General features: G+C 37.7%; 1 protein-coding gene across 1 annotated transcript in view; it reads right to left on the reverse strand.

Annotated features, from left to right (window-relative positions):
• Positions 1 to 679: 679 nt before the first annotated feature.
• LOC120623820 (synaptotagmin-5-like) overlaps positions 680 to 23799 on the reverse strand; it is a 34021-nt gene continuing 10901 nt past the window's right edge. The window contains exons 3-8 of the mRNA XM_039890077.1: positions 14680 to 14912; positions 6768 to 6997; positions 3341 to 3548; positions 2163 to 2389; positions 1612 to 1757; positions 680 to 971 (exon numbers count right to left, since the gene is read on the reverse strand). Of these exons, the coding sequence (XP_039746011.1) occupies positions 825 to 971; positions 1612 to 1757; positions 2163 to 2389; positions 3341 to 3548; positions 6768 to 6997; positions 14680 to 14912 (1191 nt within the window). The 3' untranslated portion in view covers positions 680 to 824. The remainder of the gene's footprint in view (positions 972 to 1611; positions 1758 to 2162; positions 2390 to 3340; positions 3549 to 6767; positions 6998 to 14679; positions 14913 to 23799) is intronic.

Here is a 23799-nt window from a genome sequence, read left to right on the forward strand (position 1 = left end):
AGATAACTCGACTAAGCAACCAACGCCAGTAGCATAAGATACGCCAAGGTTATAAACGTAAACTCTTCGACATATCCGTTTTCGTGTTACGCATTTTTAGTAGTGAAAAATGACGATATTAAAACCCTAGTGATAAAAAAATACATTTCAGATTAGTGCCATAATCATGAGGGCACAACATTGATGGCACATTTATCCTTTCGAAAAGACCCAAACTCCCAGTGGCGTGCATAGAGGGTATGCACAGGGTATGCAGATGATATAAAATGAAGAAAATCTCCCTTACGAGTTACAAATACTTAAGGTTAGGCTTTTTATAACTCTCACAATCCCTATCCTTAAGTTTTTTATAACTCGTACTGGAGAATTTCCTCATTTAATATCATCTGCATACCCCGTGCATGTCCTCTATGCACGCCACTGCAAGCTCCTATTTAAGAAAGAAAGAAGAAAGAAAAATCGTCTTTATTATCACACATTTGTGTAAAATTTTACATATGTGTCATAAATTTGCTAAAGTAAAAATGTGTCACGAAGGCTGGCACAGTATAGCTGCATACTAAAAAGCGCAGCACTGGTTTTCAGCCAGCCCCCTTAAAAACAAAATGTTAAAAACAAAATGTTACAAATCTCAGTAAGAGGTAAATCGTAAAGAATGTCAAGTGTCAAGGGTCCTAACGCGCTTATTTTCTCACAAACATGGGAATTTGTCTCAGATCACTAGGATTCTATGATCGCTATTATACATTCAATGCGATTTCGGCAGCTTGAATTTCTGCGGATCTTGCGACTCTTTAAGTGTAAGATCATATTGTAGGTGTGATTTATCTGAGCGTGTGCCACATGGCGACCGCTTTGCGAGTTTCCTGCGCCATCTGCGCCCAGTGGCGACCTTCCGCTGCTGGTTCTGCAGCTCCGACACAACACCAGCCTACCACTAAACCGCTCCCGCCGCCGGTCACCACGCACACCTGAAGAAAAGGCCAATTATATTAACAAAAGAGATGTGGTTCCCAATTCGCTTGGTTAAATCACATCAATACTCAGCAAGAACAAAACATACTTATTTAAAAAAAAATGAGAAATACAGTTCTTGCTGTAGATAAAAAAATATTACTACTAGTTTGTTACTGAAATGCATTAATGGTCTTCCTTTATGCCTTTCTGTTCAGTTCCAATTAAATTAGGACCTGTAGAAATCTAGCTTTTATCTTTTTTTTTATACAAATAAATTATTCAGAAAAGCAATGGCCTTTACAGAACAATGATAGGTTGTCTAGATACTTCTTTATAGGCATTTCACTGGGAATTGACGTAATACCTACTACATAGACGCAGAGTTCCGGGTCCGGAACCATTTAAATTTTTTTCGGATTAAAATTGGTTTTCCATTTCTGGATGGTTTTATTATTATAAAAACTAAAGTTGGAAAAAAAACCTCCAAAATTTAGTCAGATTAATTATTTAAATTAATTAGCCTTTTCTGTAATATAATCAGTTACTTCTGACGCTTCGCCACGCCAGCAGCCGGTCTGACCCGCCGCTCGAGATGAAGAACCTTTCTGCGTAAAACCCCGAAAAGACATTTACAAAACTCAGGAAATATCTTACCTCAATGGAAGCCTCATGTAAATTAGACGACGGTAGACTGAAGGAGAGCGCTTCATTCCACACTGAGTTGTTGATCTCTTTTCTGTTAGTCTTCTTCTTTTTGACCCGCTTCCCGTTCACTAGCAAGTACACTTTCACGTAAACATCTGGAAGCAGACAGTATTTGTGACATCTCGAACTTAAGGTCATCAACACACTGAACAAATAAGAAGAAGGTAGCTTTGTGTACCATGTTACAAGGAAAAAACTGTTAATACCTACCACAACATCAGTGAAATCGCGACAAAGCGATTCAAAATTCATTTATTTCAAGTAGGGCTTCTTTATAATCACTTTTGAAACGTCAAGTATGTCTGTTTGCAGTGACTATCACCGGTTTGTAAAGCAGATTCCACCTAGAAGAGCCGGCAAGAAACTCAGTTGTTGCTTTTTTCAACCGTCAACATTTACCATCATTTTTTATCTTTTGGAAGATGAAAGCTTTGCTGGCTGCTTCCTAGCTACCTTGTCATTAAGAATTTAGTTGCAATCATTTAAAAATAAAAGCATACCCAAAGCTTCTTTTCCTTCTTGAGGTGGCAGTAAATTCCTCGCCTTCAGAACTACGACAGTTAGCCGTTCCGCTGAAGGTAAGTAGGAGAGAGAGAGAAGCAATTCCTGCAGCTCCTCAGGTGGACGTCGCTCTCGGGAGAGTTCCGCCCAGACTTCCGCGCCCCCAGCCACTTCGACGCGGGAGAGCGGCACCTTGGCGGAACCCATCACTTCGTTGCGAGAGAATCTAAAAATGACAACGATGCTAATTGTGCTGTACATAATATTAAAATAGTGCTATTCTTTCTTACGGGAAACATTATGAACTTTTGCGGAATAACGGGAACTTTTGACCCAAAGTTAAGTCTAGAGATCACCAACGAATACAAAAGCATAAGCTAAACAATAACCCAAAAAATTTGGCAGGTCTAAGAGTTCTGTCCTTTTAAAAAAAAAAAACATCTTGAAAGGGATGTCTCTACTTAGCTTTTAGACCTGCCAGCTAAGTTTATTTAAGGAAATGTGTACAGCAGAATTGGCACCTTTTTTCTCAGTTAATTTTTGCTCCCCAAAAGAAAGCAGTCCAAAAACAACATCTTTACATTTACTGGCCCACGTCGACTGCTGGATATGTCCAGTTTTGTCAGTTTTAACAAATTCAATCGTTTTGTACCACTTGTTACCACGACTATTTTAAATAAATAAATTAATAAATATACTACGACAATACACACATCGCCACCTAGCCCCAAAGTAAGCGTAGCTTGTGTTATGGGTACTAAGATGACTGATGAATATTTTTATGAATTATATATACATAAATACTTAGAAAATACATATAAGCACCCAGACACTGAAAAACATTCATGTCCATCACATAAACATTGTCCAGTTGTGGGAATTGAACCCACATTTTGATGTCGACTGGTCACTGTCTACTAGGAGTTTCCTGGCCACTGCAGCACCTTAAGATCCCAGAACCCATCCAGCATATTTTGAGGATGGTTGAAATTAAATAAAAATACTTACACTTTATTATATTGGTGTATTATAATATAGTTTATAATTTAAAAATAAAAGATTCAACGCAGGCAGATTTCAAATATAGTTAAACACAGATCTCTTATCTCAGGGAACCGAGCACAGGACCAGGTAATACTGCATTTTAGGGTTAGGGATATTCCGTTTAAGTACCTACCTGTCATAATCAAACACTTGGAGCAAGAGCGTCTTGTCACTAAGTTCATCGTGTGATACGGGGAACTTGAAATGCTGGTCGAAGAAGGGGTTCGCTTCATTTCGGTGGACAGGCGTCTGCCGCACTCGGGTGTCCACCTCGGGCAATAAAGTCACTCGTACATAGGGGTCGTTGAAACCCCCTGCTTCGTAGCCCGCAAGATCATGAGCTAAAATATATTTAAGAAATTCATAATCCAATCCGGGATGCTGGTTATTATCAGATTGCCTCTGCTCTGCTGTACTATTGTGTATTAAATTAATTTAAGGTCTTTTGGAATATACCTACGGGATAAAACCCAAACCAACACCGAACTTAACACGGCGGCCCACCTGATGGTAAGATGAAAACCATCGTCTTAAACACTTCGCAGGGCTTTCAAGGTATACGCTCTACAAAGTGCCGCCCAGGTCCATTAAACTTAAGGTAGGTGTAAAGCCACATCTGCCTGTAATTACGCTGGCAACAACTCCCTTCAGACTGAAGCACAGCTATGGCTGCTGTGATGACAGAAGTAAGTATGGCGTTAGTATTTCCCCGGATGAGTTCTGTCACAAAAAGCTGAAATATTAATAAGGAATAAAAGTTTTTGTATATGTTTGTGCGTCAAGCGCTAATATTTGAATAAAATATTTAAAACGTGTTCTTCACATAGCCAAATGTTTGGCGAATTTATCGAAAGTAACCCAAAGGCAAATTGTACACAAAAGAGTTTTCGATTTTTCTCTTAGGGGTTTTTTTACTTTCATTAATTTAACCATCGGTGTCTTTGAGAGAAATGCAAATAATTAAAGATAGATGTTATTTTACATAGGTAGATAGTGTACCAAATGGAGACAGACGTAGACTATTTTTAGCCCGGGAAATATCTTGACTCCGCGGAAAATCACAAATTCCAAGCGGACGAATTCGTGGAATGCTTAACATAAAAAACGTCTTAAAAATACATGAGCTTTTCTAACTTGGAGGTGAATGAACACTTAAACTTTTCCCATTTCACATTGTCTGACTTGCAAAGTAATATGACATCAGACATGTACCTAAAATTAAATATTAAATTTGCTTTTTAGTGACGAATTTATATTTTACACGTGGTTGCCTACCATTATGTCCGCGCTAATCCATTTAAGCCTGAAAGTTTGTACAGGCATTGTTTATTCAGAGAATTAACACGAGCATTATCATGCATGTGCGGTGCTTTTTTTTCATTGTTTACCTTGATATGTTTATTTTTACCAGTGTCATATACCTATAGCAGTGCTACCTTTTTTTTGGCGTTATAGAGAAGCTTCAATAGCAGTGCTAAGCCGTAAGCAAAAGTAGGTCTAGTCTAGTGTGTAGTCTTGGTCTTGTGTTTAGCTCGTTCAATGAACATTGACATTTATTCCATGGCTAGATCCCCGAGTCGGGAAAATATTCTTCCGTTTGCTAAAAATTCTCAGTATCTACTTGGAGTTAGGAAATTCAACCGATTGCAATCTTTTGCGATCTTCTATAGTTATCAACTACTAGCGTACCCAGCCCGCTTCGCCGGGCTAGATTTTGCTTAATTTTATTTTAACAATAAACTTACATCGTTACATTTTTAATTTAAGTGTCATAATATATTAAATTATTTATTTCTCTCCGTATTCATTCTCTCCTATTCTCTTCTCGAGCGGTTGAAGATCATTATCTACACCCACGTACATCCCACAATAGAATATCATCATCGTAAATCAGAAGCTTTATTTGACAGTTTGACAGTTCCAAAATAGGAGTGTTTCGATCGTCACCAAACTTTACAGGATTACTCGCCAGGTCAATCCGGAGATTACCTGAAAGTTTCATTAAAATCGGTCCTGCCGTTTCGGAGCCTATACGGAACATACCCACACACTTTCTCTTTTATATATATAGATAGATATATAGATATATATATATAGCAGCACATTCTTGGCTAGGAGTTATTTATCCTCCCCAGAGTATAAGATGTGTTTCTTTAAAAGGATGCTTCTCTTATGCATTAGTGCAAAGCATATTTGATCTACGGTGCCCCGTAAGAGCCCGCACTAAAGATCATAGATTGTTCTTACTTCGTACTAGCGCCTGCAAGGCAGCCTTCTTGTTGAAGTGTTTACACTTATTATACACTTTAACAAGAACGAGGAGGTAAGAAGGACGAGGAAGTAAGAACTAACTGGACTGTTAAAGAAACCCTGAACAAGAAAAAACTAGGTCATTACATTAAATGTGCCCAATGTACACAAAAATTTACAATAAAATCCCAGAACATACCAAAGAAAAGAAAATATAAACGAATAAACTAAATTGTCAAAACATTAGGTACTTGCTGGAGAAAGCTTACTGTTAAAATAACGACTTTCGAAATGAAAATAATTAATGATGATAATAAGTCCACCTCCCGATAAATCGGGTTGCAACAACCTCATAGGGTTCCATTTTAAATGTAAATATTGGGATGACATTTTCTATTTTGGTACTATAATTATTGAAATCTGTATAACATTATAATGGAACTGTAACTGAATAAATGAATAAATAATTACTAAAGTATCATACCTACTTGCAGGTATGCAACTGACTACTGAATAATCAACAATCTTATCGTCTTAGTTATCGATCCAAATGGTAATGCATTGAAACTAAAACTCAATTCGACTTGACTGTTTTACAAAACAAACCATACGTTAAATGAATGGACGCTGTCAAATGAAAATGTTTCTCCTACACAATCGCCTCTGTGATTGTGGAGAATTCTACCCAAACTAACCGGAAATGGACATATCTGTAACGGGATTACAAGGTCCGAATTTAATCGAAATGGAATCTGTAGTTACGCTCAACTTGACAAACACACAATATAGGCCAAGATCGGATTTGCGAGAAAATCCAATCGTGTTTAGAACTTGTTGGGTATACCATACAATGCACTTACTTACTTCTCAGCTTCACTTATAATTTTTTTCATGATTATACCTACCAGGCAGGACAGGCAGGATTGTATCAGGCATTTTAAATTTTATTATGTAATGTTGCCAGTGACTTTGTGTACCTACCTACCTTAGTTAAGATGTTCTTTCATTCGGAAACCATTTATTTTTACGGTAAAAGATCTATCTCTTTAGCAAATTCTGTCAAGATTGGTGAAGGTTTTACCGAATACAGAAAGTAAAAACGAGCGCGAAATAAATCCGCATGAGTATAAATGTGCTCGCAAAACTAAATTTGCGAATCGAATGCTCCCATAGAGTTTTAAAATCGCTTTTCTAAAACAAGCCTATGGACATTGCAACCGTTTCAATAGGTAATTCATAGTATTGACACGATTGCAATGGCGTAGCTTTAGAGGAACGTATACAAAAATGTTGTAATATTAGTAACTAACCTTCAATCAAATGTACTTCAAGATCAGACCTATCGAAGTCGTATTTAAGACGCAGGTGGATTCTTCCCAAGGAGGGCCCGGCGCCCTCTAGCTCGATGACTAGAGGGGCCTCCCGTTTGGTATAGAGATCTGGCTGTAGGGCTCCTAGGGCGCTGATTGCGGCGCCGGCCCCAGGACTGAGTGGAGCCCCGCTACTGCTTTCAACTAAGGAATTACTTCTGTCTATTCTTCTGAAAACAATACGAAATAAGTTAAGGTTCAATTATATTAAAACTGGATCCAAAATTCAGATTGGAATCGCTCTCGACTTCCTGCTCATTGGTTTGTAGTTAGCATTTTTAACTATAGATAAAGTATTGTATTCGATTCAGGAGGGATTCGGGCCAGGCCAAATAAATATTAGTTCCTATAACCATGAAACAATAATAATTATTATACGAATTTCAAGAATTGGCGGTTTCCACCCCCGTCAACAGAGTAAGTACACGAAGAAACCGGCTTTCAGAGTACTGTTAAGGTGCAGCAGGAAGAGCTAAGCGGAGAAAAATATTGGATAGACTGTCGATTACTTAGTAATCTTTCCAATTCAGCGAAGTGCTTGTACATAGGTAAATACATTTTTGATTTCTTTAATTTTTGTGCACCGCACTACACAAATAAAATAAACTCTCGGAACTGGCACTAGAACATCCTCAGAAGGATGGTCTGGTGCCGCGGCCGGGAAGCCGGTGCAGTGTTGACTTTACAACGTACCCTTCTAGTGTCGATGTGATTCGTTGAGTAGACATCCATTTATTTGACGTGGACAATACGAAAAATATCACCCAAGCAGGAAATCTGATAAACATGTGAGTGTTTGTTTCATTTCATGTGTATTTTTTTAGGTAGTAAAGTGCCTCCTCCTCCTTTTGCGTTAGTGCCACAATTGTCTTCGAACAATGCAAAGTATTCGAAGTGTTTTGTTTGTAGGCCCTTCTCGTACGCAACAACAGAACGGATCCACGTGATTTTGAGGAAAATCCTAACATCCGTGCCGAGGTAGTTGAAGGAAATATTTGGTATATAATATTAAACGTTTGTATCACGCCTCGTTTGTCATCAAGGCATAATGTGATCATTAATATTTGAGCAGGTTATGACGTGACGAAAATACACATTTCACGGGTTTAATAATGTATACAGAACGTGCGTTCCAGCCTTTAATATTTCAGTAGCTTATGAAATGGTGACCTCATGTTTATAGTCTCGTTTTGATGACGAGATTACTAATATTGATTGGATTATATGGAAAGGTTACACAGTTACAGCGAGCGGTTAGAGCCCAGTGGTTAAAACTTCAACAACTATTTGGTTGCCCAAATAATTTTAACGGTAGAATAATGGTCGATACGAGACATTTTATTTTTACTTTTGGACAACATTTTCTTTATGATTTGGGGCTTAAATTATTTGGGGAACCAAAATCCATTCCACCACCATTCTTATCACTTTGGGGTTAAAAAAATAGATTACGGCCGGAATTACATGATGTGTAATGAAAATTAAGCTTAATTTGTTATACTCCGTCAATAGCAGGAGGATTGTGTAATTTATAATTTCTTCAATCCTTATACTCCACACCAAACAGATTTTCGGCAATGTATCCTCTACGCACGTTTCGCTCCAAAACCGGAGCATCCTCGGGAGATGTTGACTTTACAATGAATACTAACTGTTTAGTGAGGAGTATAAATAAATAGAAATTATAAATTACACCATACAGATTTGCCTGCTGAGTTTAGAAATTAAGCTTAATTCGCGAAATATAGCCTATTTCGTGAATTAAGCTTAATTTTCATAAGATAACGGCCGATTTTAGGACCTACCGAATATATACATAAAAAAAAAATCGGTCAAGCTGTTTAGGATTACCCCCGAACACTATTACACAAGAATTTTATATATTAGGTAACTTAATGAAAGGCATATTTATAGCTTACATCATGGACATAAGTGATTAACCTGGAAGTAAAAGCGGGAGCGGTTTCAGTCTAATTAAAAAAAAAAAAGACCTTTCTTCCATAGGCACAATTTTATGAAATGAATTTCTATGAATTTTTTTTTAAAACAGAAAAAAAAACGCAGATGAATTCGTGGCGTCGTCGTGGAAAATCTATTAAACATTGTTCTAATTATGACTGCCAGAAATACAGGTATAAACAGGTTCGTATAAAAGTGATGCAGTGAGCATTATGGATTTATTTGTAATCCCAAGGATGCTACGGGGGTAAAAGCTTGTCGTAATATAAACCTGTAGTTATCGTGATTGGGAATGCAATATTTAGTATATATTTTTTTTTAGGTAAATTTGGTGTGTTTTTATTTTCGTGTCGTAATCTTTGCATTTTCTGAACCGATTTTGAAAAGTCTTTCCCCGATAGAAAGGTAAATAGCGGTGCTGGGGTTGCCAACAAATTTTGAAAATAATAACACTAGATCTAATGTAGTGTACGAGAAGTTTTAAACAATTTAAATATACATATTTTATTCAATCATAGTTATTCATTTCTTATTTGAAACCCTGTAATATTGCCAAATTGGCATGCAAATACATAATATATATACATATACAGTAAAAATATATATCCTTCCTTTTGGCAGTCTGGAAACAAATCAAAGAACTCAGTACTAACCGAATCACAGTTATAATTTGATTCGAGTAAAAATGTTTTATCGCTAAATGAAGTGGGCATGGGGTAGAGAGTCTTACTATAAGTTCGTACAATACCCATAGTGTGAACTAAGTAAATAGAAGTGGGACATTCAAATAGGCTAAAGATAATTATACTTATTGATAAGGGTTTTTGCTGAACTGAGTAATTTCTACCACAAGCTTTACTATTAATTGGAAGGCTTCATTCTCTCAACGGAATATTGAATTAATATTTACTTAACAATTATGTTTAATTATCGTTGGGCAAAGAAGCGCCAGTGGCACAAAGACTACAAAGTAATGAGTTGAGGGCGTTGGAGGGCCCGGGTGCGCAAATTGAGTTTATATCAATTTGCGAAGGGGAGACATACCCGCCTCAGATTGATTCTCGCGGGGCTCGGGTACCGGTCCTTTACACAACGACCTTTTGCATAATGTAATGTAAGTATAACCATTCTAAATCACTGTTTCAAAAAGGTCGAGCTAAGATTTAACCTATATATTTTATCCAGCCGCTAACTATGGGCCTCATAAGAAGGCTCAGAGCCAGAGCGGGCGATGGAGAGAGCTATGCTAGGAATACTCCCTACGTGATCAAATCGGAAATGAGGAGATCCGTAGAATAACTAGAGTTACCGACATAGCTCAGCGCGTCGCGAAGCTGAAGTGGCAATGGGCAGGGCATATAGCTCGGAGAACCGATGGACGTTGGGGTCTTAAGGTGCTGGAGTGGCGACCCCGCACCGGTAAACGCAGCGAAGGTCGGCCCCCAACGAGGTGGACGGATGACATCAGACGAGTCGCTGAGAGCCGCTGGAGGCAAGCGGCCCAGGACCGTGTATTGTGGAACTCCCTACAAAAGACCTATATCCAGCATTGGACGTCGATTGGTTGACAAGAAGATGATGATGATTTTATCCAGTACTTAAAACTAGAATTAGAGCTTTTTGTATAGAGATTTTTGTGTCTTAGTTATACTACTTTATTGAAGAGCTTTATGGTGGATAGCTCATCCGGTAAAGTACTACTGCCAAACTTGTTTCTGCAGTCGAGCAGCCTTGCTGTGTTCCGGTCTGAAGGGTGTGATTGCCGGTGTAATTACAGGCACGTGAGGCTCACACCTACGCCTACAATTTCAGAGTTAAAAGTAGATTTAAATCTATTTAGCGCCACAGACAGGAATAAAGTGCCTCTTGCCTTTGCCTTTGCCATGCGCCTACTTGTCATCGCATTCCAAAATATGCATGTATGTATTTTATTACACCTACGCACCCAGGTTGATGGGTGGCACTATTTAGGACGTGTTTCTTGCATGCCCAGCAAAGTGTTGGTCTATTTTAGGCGAAGGTTTCTTTAAAAAAGACTGAAAAACTGGCTTTAACTGATATCAAAAGTTTATCAGAAGATAGGCAAGAATTAATATCAAAAGTTTATTAGAAAAGGAAAGATTCGTCAAAGAATTATTGACACCCTGAGGAACTTCTAAACCTCACTCAGTGCTTGAAAGAAAGGGACTTCGAACAGAGAGTGATTGCGGTGATGTCCAATGTGCTCTGAAACATGGCATAAGTTTCATAAGAAACCTTGGAGTTCCTAAGCCGATGGTGTAGCTCTATGTGATCAAATTAGAAAAGTAGGATTTCCCTAGAACTAGCAGCAATTATTGGCATTGTTCAACGAGTTACAAAGTTGCTATAGGTTGGACAGATAGGAAAACTTATCGTACTAAAAGCTCTAATATATTTATCTCAATTTATATTGTCTATCCAAGTAGATCTCTCACTACTTGCACAAACAATATAAAACAAGTCGCAGGAAGTCGCTACAAGAAAATCGAAAATCGTCTATTAATTGAAGCGGTGATAGTTGTTAGACCTTCGGCCTCCCTCTATGGGGGCCGAGTTCGACCCCCGATACGCGCCTTTGACTTTGAGTTCTGTTCCTTTTTCAATTTAAAAACAATTTAAATATCACTGTCTTTAACGGTGAAGGAAAACATCGTGACGAAACCGGCATCTCCCTAATGTTCTCAAAGGCTTGGGAAACCTACTACACTAACCTGCACTTGGCCAGCGTGGTGGACCCCTTTCATTCTGAGTGGAGACCAGTGCCCTGTAGGTGGCCGATAGTGGGTTATTGACGATGAGGCAATCATTGGAGATTTATCCTACCTTATCCAAACGCAAGCCAAACATTGTTAGAAAATAATCATTTAAAGTACTGAAAGGCTCGGATGCCCAAACTGTGTTTAAATCAATGTGTGACGAGGGGAGAGCGACAAGCCTGTTACAGATTGGTACTAGCAAAACTTTAGGGTTGCCAATACCAAAGTCTATTGAGTGAAATGCCTCATGATTTTCTTGGCGGCCGCGCTTCACCTTATACCTACCCATTTAACTTGTGAGATGCCGATAATTAGCGGAAAACTATCGTCTATAAACAGAGCAATACTTTGCCGTTCATGAAAGGGACACTTCGTACGATTTGCCGCCCTGTGAACAACCTCCTTAGGCGTTGGTGTTAAACCTCTTGTGCCTAAATATACACCGGCAACCAAGCCACGCCCTCAGAGTTAAGAACATTATCAACAGAATCCTAATTCAGCCAACATTGAATGCATTGTGTCCAAAAATAGGAAAGAAGCCCCGAGCACGTCTCACTTCACACACGCGGAATGTTGCTAGCTCGCAAACATTTCCCATTTTCTTCATTTTATGATAAACGCTTAGAACATTAGAGGTAAAATAATTACTTTCAACTACTAAATGAGTTAAGTGATTAACCGCCTCTTCATGTAAAACCACTAAAGTGCGTGGTTTTTGATGATATTAGTCATGTACACGGATTATATATGTTTATAATTCTGTGGCCACGCTTTTCAGACTATGATATGAGAGACATGCATAGAATCTCCTTCGTACACAGATTCATTTTTAACTCTGAAATTGTAGTTGAGAGTGTCTAAAGACAGAGAATCGAGGTCCGATAAAACAAAATTGCCTGAAATTGGACTGCATGCAGAAGCATACCATTCCATGCGATTTGATGTGAACGGAAGTGTTGCTTCGGTGAACCCTTGGTTATTGATAGGTATAAGCTTAGCATAATAACATAACATTTTTTTTTCAAGGTCTATGGCAAACAGTGTACATGAAAATAGAAAACGACATTTTAGTTATTTTAAGAGCATGTTAATATTTTTTTAATACACTGATATATCATGACAATGTTTTAAGTATAGACAATGTTTTAGCCCTACAAGTGGCACTATCAGGATTAATTACTAATGGCTGACTATGGAGTAGTCAAATCATGAATCACGTTGTAACTTAAAGCGAGAATAAGTACATAGATCGAGTTAATCACGTAAGTACTGGTATTTTATCATAAATAATAAAAAACATAACTTCCTCATTTGTGGCAACCCTGATAGGCGGAAAATTTTGCGTATCCGATATTGGCTGTCGATATTTGATGCTATATCTGCGCATAATGAGTCTACGAGAACGCCTATTGTTTACGTCGTTTTGGTAAAAGAGAAGTATGTTATCTAGCCCTACCTACTTATAATCAGTTTGATTAGTCCTTTAGTAATTAAAGATTTTAAACTAAGATTTTCGTGATTAATCAACATTTCTTAAATATAGTTCAACGGTTCAAAACCAAAAATATTATTGCGGTATGTACCCGCTGAACTATATTTATGTCCTTCAGTAGTAGATTTGTGATTATTTAATTAGTAGTAGTCATCTACTACTAATTAAATACCACACATAACTTCATCACGGGGGGCACCATAAAAGCGCTAAAAAATATTTACGAGCAAATAAAATGCAAGGCCCAAATTCCCCGCATCTGCAAAAGTCATTCAATTAAATAAAATTATTGTTTGGTTAGCAACGTACGTCTTTCATCTTTCGTACATATTCGTAAGTACTTAGTGATTTATCTCATTTAAATTGATTAGATACGTTAAATAAAATCCAGACCTATATTATTTTATTTGTGGGCAAATAATAAATACAGCATCCCAATTATGAATAAGTATATCTTACCAGACTTTGCTTTCAAAATGATGTTAGATTAATGTATTTGCTTCGCTACGTTCACCTAGATAGCTCTTCACCTAACAACAAAAGCTTCATAAATGCGTTTATTTTAAGCATACAATTTAACAGATAAAGCGTATACCCGTTGAGAAAATTTAAAATACAGTCTACTAGATGAAATAGAGCACGTTAAGCCCTCGGTCCGGTTATTATCATTTACTAGTGGTAATAGTCGTCAAAGCCCAGCAACCCGCATTGGAGCGGCGTGGTGGGTCTATGGTCTGAAACCGTCTCTCCTAAGAGAGACGAGGGCTTAATAGGAGGAGGAGGTTAATAGGCCGCGGATGATGATGATAAATGAAATGAAATGTAAATTTATTTGTTCACATATTACAGATAAGGTGTAGTAGACCTTCTTGTTAAGTTTAAAAACCTGTGCCAAAAGATCTTGCTCTTCTCTTACTTAGTATATTTTAATTTACATTTTATTTAATATAATACATTTATATATTTATATCGACATGTAAATATAAATGCCGCTTGTTTGTTAAAATATGTGCAGTTTTAAACCATAACACTCGCCTGCTTATGTGCCGCACACACATCCTGCCCCTTAGCCATACCGCAAACCATACAAACATATTTTGTATCACGCCAATTGTTGCACCAAATTTGAAGTGCGATAAATTAACACCTTCTTTTAGCTGCGTGCAAGCACGCACACCAAGGAAGGATTTGTAGCGGTTGCTAATATTAAACTCTGCATCAAGTTGAGTGCGTTTAGATTGACTGAAAATACCAATTGTACATTCACGCACTCGGGGTTTATAGCAAAAAGTTAATGAGGAAGTTATCTATTCTAAGATCTATTATATATATATATATATATATATATCAAACTTCATTAAAAGCGTGAGCCTAAAATGTAGATATTCTTTTCTAATTAATTACCATATTCTAATTAAAGAACGATGGCTTAAGCCACTTCGATTCTAAAGAGGAGAAAATTATAAAGTAATTTGTCGTCATGTTGATGGCTAAAGTGTGTCCGCAATTGTGTGTCCAACGACACATTTTGTTTAAATCAAAAATGTCGTACCTATAAATTCTGTGGCACCATTAACTAGTAAATATGCCAGGACAGCGAAGGTTTTAACAGGTTACAATTTACCTTGGCGGCATCAATAATGGTGAGAGACATCGAGGCGGTGCATGCCTCGGGCTGGGAGGTGCGGGGGAGTCAGCCAGCGAGGCTAACGACCCGTGCGCCATCGGTGCCGCTCTCACGTCCAACGACGCTGCTCGAAGGGGCGATGGTGATCGAGGTATACCAGTTACGCCAGCTTCCAACGTTCTGCCATCAGGAGCGAAGGTGCGTATTGCGGGCGATGAACCACGGTGACTCTGTAGGAAATTTTGGCCATTAATCAATCGATTAACTAATACTTAGGAAAGACTTAAAGTTCGGACTTTGGAATAGAATGTTTATGATAGTTTTTATCGAATTATCGATGTAACTTTGAAGTGGAATTTGTGGTAAATTATTATTATTATTAAAAACTCTAGCTGTAGTTATATCCACAAAGCAATAAGAAAAAAACTGATAAAATGGATGTCATTATTATTTCGGAGGCCGGGCTGTATTTGAATTTAACATTTAACCTACGAATATCTAGTTTATACGCGAGTATTGAAAAATAGAAAAATTTAACTCATCTAACTTTGTTTAAAGCTCAAATTCATCCTCACTGCTAAAGTAAGCGCTGCTCGCGGAACGTGTGAAAAATTAAAATCAGTAGATAAGAATCCTCGACAGACCTCATAAAATTAATTTAATTTTACTTTCACATTATAGCTTCTACTAGTAGGTTAAAATCTATGATACGGTGCTGATTGCTGAATACTAAGTAAATAAGATGAGAACAGTCTATTATTTTCGAACGAAAAGTGTCTAGACGTGTGTTGTGCTTTTCAGGAATGGCGCATTCAGTACAATCATATGAACACAGTAAAATTTCTAAAGAGCTAAATGTGGTCAAAAATACTACTGTTAAAAGTGCGATTTGTAGGATAGTTGTGTGCGGGGTTGGACGTAAAATAGTTTATGCGCGGCATATGGCGGACAATCGCAAGCAAAACACACTGATACAAATTCTCCTTGAAGACGAGGACTTCTTACGTCACGTATGATGACAATATGGCCTCGGACACTATACCAAATCCCAGTCTGACAAATCCATTATCCATTGTCACCCTGAGGGTGGTTAAGGTCCATTAGGCGTCACTCTCAGGTTTACGTTCCCCAGTTCAATTCAGGGTTCAAGAACTCTCATAGGTGATGGGGAGTTACACAGGTGATCCACAGCGCTTCTCTAATGCCAAGTTGCCCAGCTTTTACGTTTAAAAATTATTACATGCAAGTGAAATTGATCGGGATCGGAGAAATAACGAGCTCGCTCGCGGGGATGGCCACTCCAATTACCTAACTCCGGACTGGAACTGATATTTTTCAGACAAAATCTCTGACCTTTACAATCTTAGTATTAGAGTAGCTTTTTGTCGCAGAGCTCATCCGGGGAAGTGAACAACCATGCCTATTTTTGTCACTAAGCATTGTTGTATTGCCGTTTTCCGGGCGTGGGAGCCAGTTTAATTATAGGCACATGAGGCGTTTTATTTGTGGAATAAAAGCCACCTTTCGATACAAAAGGGTTAAGCTTGAAATCCCTTGTAATCGCGGCGCCAGTCGTCTCGGCCACATGATAATATTTTTGACAGACACAACTCTATTTTTTGATTTTCCGCTTAGCTCAAATGTGCAAAGAATTTTAGATCCTATTCCTTAGGTATTATGACTTAAATCATACAGTACCAGTGGGGTTCCTACATTCTTAGCTTGGGTTACTCGACGCTTAACTTCGTTTTACTTGTTTTGTAATGCGCCTTTAATACAAAAAGCTACTAAGATGTGTTTTAAATTGGAATAAATGGCAATTTTGATATTCCAAGATAATATGAGCGGTAACAGATTAGTGGTCATGACTTCAAGGTCCCTTTCGAAGAGAACAAATTCTCTGGCCTCGGAACTCTGTACAGTTTCGTGGTTATGTGTGTCTTAAGCATTAAATATTACTTGCTTCAACGTCGCAGGAAAACATTTTGGGGAAACCTGCCTGCCCGACAGTTCTTCAAAATGCTTGTAAAGTCTAATACCACTTCGCAGTTGGCCAGCGCAGTGGACAACGGTCCAAACCCTTCTCATTCTGAGAAGAGACCCATGGGCCGGTAATGGGTCATAATGATGATTGAGATGCTATGAAGTATATATACCATTGTTGCGGCATAGAAATATTTACCTGGAGACTGTTTAAGTTATGCTAAATAAAGTGTAACTTTCATAACTACTTTTCATCTTCTTTGGGAATTCATAGTTTCAGAATTTTCTCTGGTCTGGTCTCTTTGGTCGTGGCTAGTTACCACCCTACCGACAATGATTAATTATTTAAATAAACTACCGTAAAGTATCCACCGGTAATTTATTGAAATAATTACCGATAAGCTACCGATATCTTGGAGATGTTCCTAAAAAAGTTCAAAGAAATATAATAGGACTTAGGATTAATTAACCGATAAAAAAGCTGGTTTATTCTTAAGTAGTTTCAAATTACTATGTGCGATGGTCATAGCGAAAAGAACACCCGGCTAAGTTTTTCGTAGGCTTCTTCTTAGACCGGGCGTTTGGAACCCTCGTAGGTTTAGTTTTAAGTGTACGAATGTAGTCATCGCCATCATCTCACTATAATATATCTATAATACGTAATGAACGCATCAGAAGTGCATTCATGTGCCTATTTGAATAAAATAAATATTTGACTTCGACTTCGAATGACGTGCCGCAATGCTATTTAGCGTTCCGGTACGATGTTTCCATATTAGCCCGTAACCATCTTAGACTAAATCATCACTTATTCACCGGGAAAATTGCATAAGCTAGCTTATAGTGGAATAAAAAAAAACAATTTTCATCAAACTTAGTTAGGCCATAGAATTGAAGCAATCTTATTGCTCAAACACTTTCCGAGCATAGCCACCTCTGGTGAAAAGGCGCCGTATCACTAATATTGCAATCCGACCTAGCTTTGACCTACACGTTTTAATTTCACAGAAACTCTGTATTTGACAGCATCATGCATTCTACTGGTTTGCACATAGGAAATTCCTATTCAAAGTTTGTGAAACAAATAACCATGTTCATTTAGAATTAATTACTGGACAGTTGAAATACCTACATAGCTTGCATTAAATAAACTGTTGGGCTAGTTATTAAAAAGTTCGACTACGGTTTCATTTAATGCATATTAATTGTTTTTGTTAAGCAAAATAAAGCATTAACATTAAACATAATAAGGATTAGAAGGATAATGATAAACGCGGTGCCCTAAGGCGGGCTGCAAACGTAGAAACTTTTCGATACGAACGTGGGAATCTAATCACAACAAACAGTACCTACTACTACTATTATTCTAGCTGTATTTAGTTGCCGATCTCTCAATTTTATACTACAGTTATATGGAGCATTTTTTCACACAAAGAATTAATAACAAACTAGCGACCCACCCCGGCTTCGCACGGGTGTAATTATATTATGATTATGAGAAGACGCGTGTTTTTTAAAGGCACGTCCGCTGACCACTGCGAACCAGAACGGGCATGAAATACGTGGCTACAGTTGAAACTTTCTAGTTGCATTTTATACTGCGATCAGTTGGTTTATTGGAACCAACTGCTTATTATAGTGACTTCAAATATTTCTATTATCATCGCGGTATCTTATAAATGTCCGATTGCTAGTAGACATAGATCCCCTCTTATAGAAAAGAGGTATATAGATGTTTACCCACGTTTTTTTACAAGTTTACCACACTGCTCCAATGCAATTTGGCGAGCTAAGCTGAAGTACTCCTTAATTAGCAATTATTTTCACCTGTGACTGAGAATGTACCAATAGGTTAACTTACTCTTCGAAGTGTGGTGGTAAGGAACAGGCCAAATTCCTACCTCACAAAAGGTAAGTAAGGTATAGTTACCGTCGTGTTAACAACGGCACTGATTGATTTACGTTATCGCAACTATGTCGTATTAATTATTATACGGCAATACAAACATCCATCTCATCGAGGGTCTTCTAACGCTGCGGTTACCTATGCGAGGTTATCATTTCAGCACCCTTTGGACCTCAACGGCCACCGGTTTCCGGACGGAACCGAACTAAGTGCCTCGCTCATTGCCGTAGAAGATTACGAATTTATTCATTTCTGAGTCTATAACTAAGAGATACTCCGAGCATAGCTTTTTCTATCGACTGCTGAGTGAAATGTGTTCTTCATGCCATCAAACGACGCACAATCATCTATGAGTATGTCTAGCAGTGACGACGATTATGAAGATGAATAAAATATTCAATTCCAGTTGTTGGTTTCATTATCCCGAATCAGTAACAACAGGTTGTTGTGTCTACGTTTGCACAGCGCCTTATACTACGAAAGGTTTCAGTAAGCCATTTTAATTTAGATAACTAAAGTCTGCTGTGCTAGTCTTTGCATACGTACGTAATCCGACAAGATAAAGCGGGATGGAAGTGTATTTATTATATGCTAAACAGTTTAAAAATACGATTAAGGTACGAGTTTATGATCAAAGCGCTGTATAAATAATACGAGTTTGCGACCAGATTACCTTACAATCTAAACCGAACCGAACCATAAGTGAAAACCATAGCATATAAACAGAGCAACACTGCGTAAAGCGTACAAAGGACACGTCAAACACTGTGGCGTAGGTGTCAAAGCCTCGTGTGTACGAATTTCACTGACAACTTTGCCCTACGGACACAGCAATGCTGAATGACCGCAAAAATAAGCCAGAAATAAGCACGGTGGTACAGTAGTACCCTGGGGTAGTTAGTAAACTACCCCAGGGTTTTTGTGACAGCACGTCCAGACGAAAGATTTACTACTACTAAAGACACCAAGAAAAAGAATCGTGGATAAAAAAGTGAGAGTTGATTGGATGTTAACCGCCTAAGGATGTCACCGATCACGACGCGACGCTTTTCTACGGTAGATTTAAAATACCACTAGCAACTTAATCTTCTTCTTCTTAGAACGCCGTCTCCTTACAAAGGTTGGCAATCATTAGGGCTATCTCTTCTTTGGACACCGCTGTTCTAAATAATGATTTGGTGCTCTTTCCAAACCATTGTCGTAGATTTTTCAGCCGTGATATTAATAATAATAATATTAATAAAATTCTGCCTGCCACTTTACCTTGTATGACACAACAACTATATATAACAACTTAATAGAAACACGTAAATCTTTATGACACAAACTTAATAAATAGGGACCATTTTTAGGATTTAAAATTGTTTGAGCACAAAATATCCTGGAGGGTCGAAGTGCATCCGCTGAAGCGGAACTCACTACAAGATAGATAGATAGGGATTAAAAGGTATATCTCGCTCGTCAAGAAGGACTAAACAATAACCAAAAGCCGTGCGATTTATGAGATAAGTAGGTAGCAGTCTCTCGGATAAGAGACAAGGCATGTGCCCATCACGTTAATAGGCTGTGGATTAGGCTGCCTATATATATACACAAATAAATTCACGGCTCTAGTTGCCACATAAGTTTGGTGTTTACATTTCGCTTTTAAACTTTTGCACAAAACATTTTCGACCTTTCGAAGCATGTTTCCTAGAATGTACAGGCCAGTTTCGAAAGGATTTATTCGGTAAAAAAATGCTGACTCCACTCGCAGAGAGGTTTTAATTAAAATTGCAACGGTACGTTTTTATTTATTTTGTTGCAGACGAAACTTAAGAGCAGAAAGTTCCCTGTCTTAGGAAATAGCTCAGCTTAGTCTGATTGTTTTTCTCGTTAAAAATTAAACGCGTTTCGTAAAATCATCTGGTTTTTTTAAATAAATAAATAAATTTATTAATATGGACAAATCCCTAATTACGAATTAATATCCCTAATTGGTGTCTGCCGTACCGGAACGTTAAATCGCTTGGTGGCACGTCTTTGTCGGAAGGTTGGTATCTAGCCAAGCCCAAATCCCACCAGACAAACTAATCGACCGAGCTTGATTTCCTAGGTTTGATTTCCAGTCAAAAATTGTTGAGAAACTAGTTATCTATCAGGAACTAGCCTAGTTCCTTATTGGAACCTGGCGTTGTCTATTCCGCGTCTCGGAGAACATTTTAAACAGTCGATCTGGGTTATCAGTAATATGTTATATAATATTTGTACGGCAGCTATGGTGATACGCTCGACCAATAGGAAGATAAACAATAGGAAGAGCTTCCTCCGAGCGCGATGCTGGATCATTGTGGCGCCATCTAGTTTGGTAATGTGGAGATCGCTGCAATATTTGTTAAATAACCCCACAAATTCGTATGTGGTTGGTCGTTACCTCTCTTGAATTAAAGATCTCTGTGCCCAGACTTATGTCATACTGTGATATTAAATGTGAAAAGAAATCAATTAGAGTGACTAAGCTGGTTGAAGTTTCTTTACAAGCACATGCTTCTCTTTTTTGGAATATAATACAACAGTGCCACCGAAGTAAATCTTACTTCGCTTGCCTTAGACACATACGCTTAAGTGAATTTCCGAAACCTGCGCTCTCGTCATATCAAGTCGAGAGATTTAAATCTACTTATGCGAAGGGAACGTAGTTTCAAGCAAGAATAAATAGGTTCTAAGTACATGGAAGTGGTGATGTGGGTAACTTTGACTTCACTTTCTTCCAGCACCTCGGAACCCCAACGCCCATCGGCTCTCCGAGCTATGTGCCTCGCCCATTGCCACTTCAGCTTCATGAGCCATGTCGGTAATTCTTCTACGGATCTCTCCATTTCTCATTCGATCAAGTAAAGATACAGATTCAAATGTAGCTCTCTCTATCGCCCACTGAGAAGAGCTCGTATAGTTAAATAGTAGCAGTTTGTGTACTTACACGTATTGGTCAACGTTAAAGGAAGTAAGATTTCCTGCCATCCTTCGTTCAGAGGATAATCTTATTTTAAAAATACCTCCTCATACAACTACGAGTACAAGGTATTCCAATTATTTTTTTATTGAAGCTGCTCGATTATGGAATGCTCTCCCTGTTTATATCAGGACGGCACAGTTTCTACCTATTTTCAAACAGTTACTTAAAAACATGTAACTTTATATTAATTATTATATGTATATATTTTTTCAGCTGTGTTTGTTATTAATTTACGTATGTTGTACAATAAAGTACATTTCCATTTCATGTTTTAATTAAATGTACAAAATGAACATACAAGTTAGAGGTGCCAGAAGTCAAACTCAGACCCTCCGAAAGAAAGGCCGAAATCTTAACCACTAGTTTATTACCGCTTTTCTTGTTTTATTATTTTCAAACTCTAATGATAAGGCTAATATAAGACACGCACGCTTAGGGACATAATAACATTTTATAAAAGCATAAACAAACACAGTGTATCCAATTTCATTTCAAAACAAAGTTTCACATCAAAATAAGTTGAAGATTCAAGGCAATATGAAATTGCGAACTTTGTATGCATAACTATATGTGCACAATTTAAAGGAAAGCATGTACCGAAGTCTTGAGCGCTTTTCAAGGATATCTTATGTTGTTGCTTATACACAAGTTCGCCAGCTATCGCCTTTCGAAACGTATTGTGTCAAGTTCGCATTTACAAACTAATGTATCACACATCAGTCAATCGAACGCATTAGTATTCGTTTTAAACGGGTAAGAAGGCGATAGGTATTTTATGTTGTTAGGTGCTAGGGTTGAGTCGGAGGTACCAATAAAGCTTTTCCACCACGACAAAAAAAAAAGTGTTGAGTATAGTTGAATATTATTATTTATTTATATTTTTGAAGTGAAAACTTCTTTAGCGGCGTTGAGCACTTTTTCTGTAATGGGTATAAAATCTTAAACTCGCGTCAGGACACGTGACCTGATCGAAAAAGCGTAAGATGAAAGTTGATTTTTCGGAGAGATAAACTTTTTAATGTAAAATAATTGTAATAGTTTTAAAGTGTTAAATTTTTAATGTAATATAAATTGTCATGTTTGTGTACGATAGCGCAATAAATGAATATTGTATTCTACCACATAAATGATAGTACTTTTATACTGATAAAGCAATTGGTGCAAAATTATTCCCTAACCATTCCAAAATATCAAACATGCTCAACGTTAATTAATAATCAAGTTTTCACTTCTGCCGGCACTCCCGGAGTGCAACTCGTCTTTTTTTTTTTTAACACATGATGACTCTTGTTTGAGTTTAATCTGCCCTTGAGTCTAAATATCTAGAACAAACTTATAATCGCAGGTCAATCGTAGTCCAGAATGGTAGCCGAGATTCCTAGGTACCATTATTTAGTCGCAACGTACGTCCGCCTTTATACTACTTATAAGAGACCTAGAACCTTCCTAACACGGAAATCGTGAACAAACGGAATGATCCAGAAATATTTTGATTTATAACTATTCTCGCAATAATTTTTTTTTGTTTCTCAGGCTAACTATTAGGTATTAAGTATGAATTTATCTAGAATGACGTTTAAAGCGCGATTATGAACTTTAAGTCCCTAGTAGGTTATTTGTAAAAATATCTTTATATTGTACTAGCTGTTGCCCGCGACTTCGTCCGCTTTTGTTTTTCGAAAGACATGTGCCTCATAAATGTGGCAGCACTTTATGTATTTAGGATATCTAAGCCTTGTGTAAGATCGTCAAACACTTTCGTCCCCTCTCCCAAGAGAACGGAGCTTAATTTTGGGATAAAAGGCATCATATATTACTTCTAATACCTTCAGGAAAATGTGTACAAAGTTTCGTGATTATTGGTTTCGTAGTTTTTGCGTGAAAGCGTAACAAACAAACTTACATTCACATTTATAATATTAGTAGGAATAGGGATAAAGAGTTTAGCGAAACGAAAACGGAATTTTTCTATTGCTTTCGCTCAAATATATCTAGCTAGCGAAATAATTTTAGACTATATTTAGGTCTTAAGTATGTCTTTTCATAACATAATTGAAAGGAATTGATGAAAAGGAGTTAACAACATGCGCGAGCGTAGTGACGTGGAAAAAAGGCTGTTACCCACTAATATTATACCTACGAATAATGTATGTACATGGATGGGATTCGGTTTGTCAGAGAGATTGCCGTTAATGACATAGGTAGCCAAAAACTTACTGACTGTAGCTCTGGA

This window comes from Pararge aegeria, chromosome 5, assembly GCF_905163445.1.
Source record: "Pararge aegeria chromosome 5, ilParAegt1.1, whole genome shotgun sequence".
In the NCBI taxonomy this organism is placed as follows: domain Eukaryota; kingdom Metazoa; phylum Arthropoda; class Insecta; order Lepidoptera; family Nymphalidae; genus Pararge; species Pararge aegeria.